Source organism: Anolis carolinensis, unplaced genomic scaffold (assembly GCF_035594765.1).
Source record: "Anolis carolinensis isolate JA03-04 unplaced genomic scaffold, rAnoCar3.1.pri scaffold_14, whole genome shotgun sequence".
Lineage (NCBI taxonomy): Eukaryota > Metazoa > Chordata > Lepidosauria > Squamata > Dactyloidae > Anolis > Anolis carolinensis.
The window spans coordinates 15,850,866-15,856,974 of record NW_026943825.1 but is presented as its reverse complement, the minus strand read 5'-3'; the positions used below and the strand labels follow the sequence as shown (position 1 = coordinate 15,856,974).

Here is a 6,109-nt window from a genome sequence, read left to right as displayed (position 1 = left end):
TCCTTCTCAGCTTTTCCTTCAATTTTGTCAAGGAACTTTCCATGCAGTGTTTTGTTGTGCCAGCTGTCAGCTCTAGTTTGTAGTGCGGTTTTCTTGTACTTATTCTGTTCTAGTTTGTAGTGCAGTTTTCTTGTACTGGTTTTGTCTGCTGTGCTTTGAGGAGTTTCTGATTTTTGACTTCAATCCAAGCAGGTTCCTCACTTTGCTTTCCATATTCTGCAGGGCATGTTCTTCTTCTTTGACTGCTTGTTTGACTTGTAAGAGTCCTCTGCCCCCTGATCTTCTAGGCAGATAGAGCCAGTCAACATCACTGCGAGAGTGCAGTGAATGATGAATGGTCATGAGTTTTCTTGTTTTTCTGTCCAAATTGTCCAGTTCTGCCTGTGTCCAGTTTATAATGCCAGCAGTCTATCTTATGACAGGTATGGCCCAGGTGTTTATGGCCTTGATGGTGTTGCCTCCATTGAGCTTGCTTTTGAGGATTTTTCTGACCCTTTGTGAGTAGTCTTTGCTGACCACAGTCTTCACATGTTCATGCTTGATGTTGTCCAGCTGTAATATGCCGATATTTATAGGCCTCTGGTTGGTGACACTTTATTGTTTGGCCATTAGGCATATTTATGTCCTCACTCTCAATGATTTTTCCCTTCTTCAATGCCACTGTCGAACATTTGTCCAAGCCAAACTCCATGTTGCTAAAAATTCGGACAGTGTTAGTCAGAGACTGGATTTCTGTTTCGGTTTTTCCATACAGCTTCAGGTCATCCATGTACATCAGATGCGAAATTTTGTGAGATTTCTTAGATATTATTATTATTATTATTATTATTATTATTATTATTATTATTATATATTATTATTATTATTATTATTATTATATTTCCCTGGGGGGAAAGCTTGACCCACTCTCTTAATGGGAGGGGGCTCCCTAGAGGCCATCTAGCCCATCCGGTCCATAGGGTTGCTTTGGCCCGGCTTCAGAGGCGGAGGCGGCGGCAGCAGCGTTTGTGGCTGTGAGTCACGTATGTAGTGGAATTACCGGGTGCAGCCTCCTATAAACGGGGATCGGCCCTGTTCTCACGGAGGGGGGGGGGATGCGGGAAAGGGAGGCCTGTGATTGGCCGGTTGGAGGGGGGGGGGGGTAATACTCCAATATTAGTAGTGATATTGCATGTCATATATAACATACAATCATTATATTGTATTCTTATTAGTATTATATTACAATTATTGACACAAAGATATAGTGTGAAACAGCAAATGAGATATATACAGTAGAGTCTCACTTATCCAAGCTAAACAGGCCAGCAGAAGCTTAGATAAGCGAATATCTTGGATAATAAGGAGGGATTAAGGAAAAGTCTATTAAATATCAAATTAGGTTATGGTTTTACAAATTAAGCACCAAAGCATCATGTTATACAACAAATTTGACAGAAAAAGTAGTTCAATACGCAGTAATGTTATGTTGTAATTACTGTACTTATGAATTTAGCACCAAAATATCACGATATATTGAAAACATTGACTACAAAAATGGCTTGGATTATCCAGAGGCTTGGATAAGCGAGGCTTGGATAAGTGAGACTCTACTGTATTACAGTATTATACTATTACAGTATTATATTAATTATATTGTATTTTGATATATTTTTATTGATGTGTTTTAACTTTGTCTTATTAATGGTTTGATTTTTAATCGTATGTTTTAATTTTTCGTTTGTGCGTTTTCAGTATTTGATGTTTTTGTACGTATACTCTTTTGCATTTGTAAGCCGCCCTGAGTCCCTGCGGGGAATAGAGGCGGGATACAAGAATAAAATTACATTATTATTATTATTATTATTATTATTTACAGTAGAGTCTCACTTATCCAACATAAACGGCTGACAGAACATTGGATAAGCGGCTATGTTGGATAATAAGGAGAGATTAAGGAAAAGCCTATTAAACATCAAATTAGGTTATGATTTTACAAATCAAGCACCAAAACATCATGTTTTACAACAAATTTGACAGAAAAAGCAGTTCAATACGCAGTCATGTTATGTAGTAATTACTGTATTTACGAATTTAGCACCAAAATATCCCGATATATTGAAAACATTGACTACAAAAATGGCTTGGATAATCCAGAGGCTTGGATAAGCGAGACTCTACTGTATTATTTTTCTCTATTACTGTTGCTACTCTTACATTTATTTTACTCTATTTTTATTGTTATTAATAATACATTTATTATTTCACTCTGGTGTTATTATTATTATTATTATTGCATTTATTATTTTACTCTATTTATTATTACATGTATTGTTTTCCTGTATTTGTTATTATTATTATTATTATTATCTGTATTATTTTTACTCTATTATTATTAAAAGGCTATTCAATGCTAATCAAGGTGACCCATTGCAACATTCGTCTCTCCTTCATCCTGAACATCATTCCACAGGTATATAAACCCCACTGGCCTAGTTTTCCAACAGACCGCACAACCTCTGAGGATGCCTGCCGTAGATGTGGGCGAAACGTCAGGAGAGAATGCTTCTGGAAACTCACAACGACAACCCATAGAATAGAATGCCTTTGGGGAAAGGGCTTCCCCGATATATTCTCTGAGCGCAACGCACACAAACAAACAAACACGTAAACACACAAATATATATCTCTCTCTATATATATATATCCATTGTGCACAACTGTGCACAATCAACCCCTTGTGCCCAATTGCACAATCCCTTTCTATTGCTTGTGCACAATTGTGCACAACCCACACATTCGTTTTTCCAGTGCAAAATCCTCGTGGTCAGTCCTTGACCGCTGCAAAGTCCAGCCAAGGCCACGGAAGGTCATCCATCCTCCGGCCTTCTTGACCAATGCAAGTCAATCCTCAGACCTGGAAGAAATGGACCGAAGACGGAGGCGGAGGCGGAGCCGGTCTGCAAAAGAAGCACACAATTATTTTTCCAATTAATGTTATTATCACTGCTAATATCATCATGGCAATTATTATTATTATTATTACCATTATTATTTATTACTTTATTATGACACAGCAAACAAGATAGACATGCTGGATTTCGTATCACAAAATCACAAGTCGAACACTTCCCAAGTGTCTAGGACTGTGTGATGTATTATTATTATTATTATTATTATTATTATTACTTTATTATGACACAGCAAACAAGATAGACATGCTGGATTTCGTATCACAAAATCACAAATCGAACACTTCCCAAATGTCTAGGACTGTGTGATGTATTATTATTATTATTATTATTATTTTATTATGACACAGCAAACAAGATAGACATGCTGGATTTCGTATCACAAAATCACAAATCGAACACTTCCCAAATGTCTAGGACTGTGTGATGTATTATTATTATTATTATTATTTTATTATGACACAGCAAACAAGATAGATATGCTGGATTTCGTATCACAAAATCACAAGTCGAACTCTTCCCAAGTGTCTAGGACTGTGTGATGTATTATTATTATTATTATTATTATTATTATTATTATTATTATTACTTTATTATGACACAGCAAACAAGATGGACATGCTGGATTTCGTATCACAAAAGTCAAACACTTCCCAAGTGTCTAGGACTGTGTGATATCATTATTGTTATTATTATTATTATTATTATTATTATTATTATTATTATTATTATTATTATTATTTTATGACATAGCAAACAAGATAGACATGCTGGATTTCGTATCACAAAATCACAAATCGAACACTTCCCAAGTGTCTAGGACTGTGTGATGTATTATTATTATTATTATTATTACTTTATTATGACACAGCAAACAAGATAGACATGCTGGATTTCGTATCACAAAACCACAAATCGAACACTTCCCAAGTGTCTAGGACTGTGTGATGTATTATTATTATTATTATTATTATTATTATTATTATTATTATTATGACACAGCAAACAAGATAGATATGCTGGATTTCGTATCACAAAATCACAAGTCGAACACTTCCCAAGTGTCTAGGACTGTGTGATGTATTATTATTATTATTATTATTATTATTATTATTATTACTTTATTATGACACAGCAAACAAGATAGACATGCTGGATTTCATATCACAAAATCACAAGTCAAACACTTCCCAAGTTATTATATTATTATTATTATTATTATTATTTTATTATGACACAGCAAACAAGATAGACATGCTGGATTTCGTATCACAAAATCACAAGTCAAACACTTCCCAAGTGTCTAGGACTGTGTGATGTATTATTATTATTATTATTATTATTATTATTATTATTATTATTATTATTATTTTATTATTTTATTATGACACAGCAAACAAGATAGACATGCTGGATTTCGTATCACAAAAGTCAAACACTTCCCAAGTGTCTAGGACTGTGTGATGTATTATTATTATTATTATTGTATTATAACACAGCAAACAAGATAGACATGCTGGATTTCGTATCACAAAATCACAAATCGAACACTTCCCAAGTGTCTAGGACTGTGTGATGTATTATTATGATTATGATTATTATTATTATTATTTTATTATGACACAGCAAACAAGATGGACATGCTGGATTTTGTAATCTGCCCAGATATTTATACGCCTCTGGTTGGTGACACTTTATTGTTTGACCATTAGGCATATTTATGCCCTCACTTTCCATGATTTTTCCCTTCTTCAATGCCACTGTTGAACATTTGTCCAAACCAAACTCCATGCTGATATCAGTGCTAAAAATTCGGACAGTGTTGGTCAGAGACTGGATTTCAGTTTCTGTTTTCCCATACAGCTTCAGGTCATCCATGTACATCAGATGTGAAATTTTGAGAGAATTCTTAGATGTTTGATAGCTGAAATTTGTTTTTTGTTATTATTATTATTTTATCGTATGACACAGCAAACAAGATAGATATGCTGGATTTCGTATCACAAAATCACCCAGTGTGCCCATCACCACCGGGACCACCTGCACTGGTTCCTGCCAGAGTCTTTGAAGTTCAGTCTTGAGGTCCTGATAGCGGCTGAGTTTTTCCTGTTGTTTTTCGTCAATGCGACTGTCACCTGGGATGGTGACATCAATGATCCAAATCTTTTTCTTTTCCACAACTGTGATGTCTGGTGTGTTGTGTTCCAGAACTTTGTCAGTTTGGATTCGGAAGTCCCACAGTATCTTTGTGTGCTCATTTTCCAATACTTTTGCAGGTTTGTGATCCCACCAGTTCTTTGCTCCTGGGAGGTGGTACTTGAGGCATAAGTTCCAATGAATCATTTGGGCCACAGAGTTGTGCCTCTGTTTGTAGTCTGTCTGTGCGATTTTCTTACAGCAGCTGAGGATATGATCCATGGTTTTGTCAGTTTCCTTGCAGAGTCTGCATTTTGGGTCATCAGCTGATTTTTCGATCTTGGCCTGAATTGCCTTTGTCCTGATGTCTTGCTCCTGGGCTGCAAGGATCAGGCCTTCTGTCTCCTTCCTTCTTCAGGGTCCCATTCGTGAGCCAGAGCCAGGTCTTCTACTTATCAGCTTTTTCTTCCATTTTGTCAAGGAACTTTCCATGCAATGTTTTGTTGTGCCAGCTGTCAGCTCTAGTTTGTAGTGCGGTTTTCTTGTACTGATTCTGCTCTAGTTTGCAGTGCGGTTTTCTTGTACTGATTCTGCTCTAGTTTGTAGTGCGGTTTTCTTGTACTGATTCTGCTCTAGTTTGTAGTGCGGTTTTCTTGTACTGATTCTGCTCTAGTTTGTAGTGCGGTTTTCTTGTACTGATTCTGCTCTAGTTTGTAGTGCGGTTTTCTTGTACTGATTCTGCTCTAGTTTGTAGTGAGGTTTTCTTGTACTGATTCTGCTCTTGTTTGTAGTGCGGTTTTCTTGTACTGATTCTGCTCTAGTTTGTAGTGCGGTTTTCTTGTACTGATTCTGCTCTAGTTTGTAGTGCGGTTTTCTTGTACTGGTTATTATTATTATTATTATTATTATTATTATTATATTATTATTATTATTATTAGTCCTGACCTGGAGGGCAGCCTGTGTGCGGGGGGCTCTTGTCCAGCGGTGAAGGGTCCGCAGGGCTCCGTCCGCAGAGGAGGGTC

The 6,109-nt window shown here is 36.3% G+C and overlaps 1 protein-coding gene across 2 annotated transcripts in view; it reads right to left on the bottom strand.

Moving 5' to 3' along the window:
- Window positions 1-2,576: 2,576 nt before the first annotated feature.
- The window catches only part of adam15 (ADAM metallopeptidase domain 15), a 48,467-nt gene continuing 44,934 nt past the window's right edge, over window positions 2,577-6,109 (bottom strand). For both annotated transcript variants that reach the window (XM_062964971.1, XM_062964970.1), the window contains 2 exons: window positions 6,033-6,109; window positions 2,577-2,939 (listed from right to left, as the gene is read on the bottom strand). The exon at window positions 6,033-6,109 is cut by the window's right edge and continues 48 nt beyond it. In XM_062964971.1, the coding sequence (XP_062821041.1) occupies window positions 2,891-2,939; window positions 6,033-6,109 (126 nt within the window). In that variant the 3' untranslated portion in view covers window positions 2,577-2,890. The remainder of the gene's footprint in view (window positions 2,940-6,032) is intronic.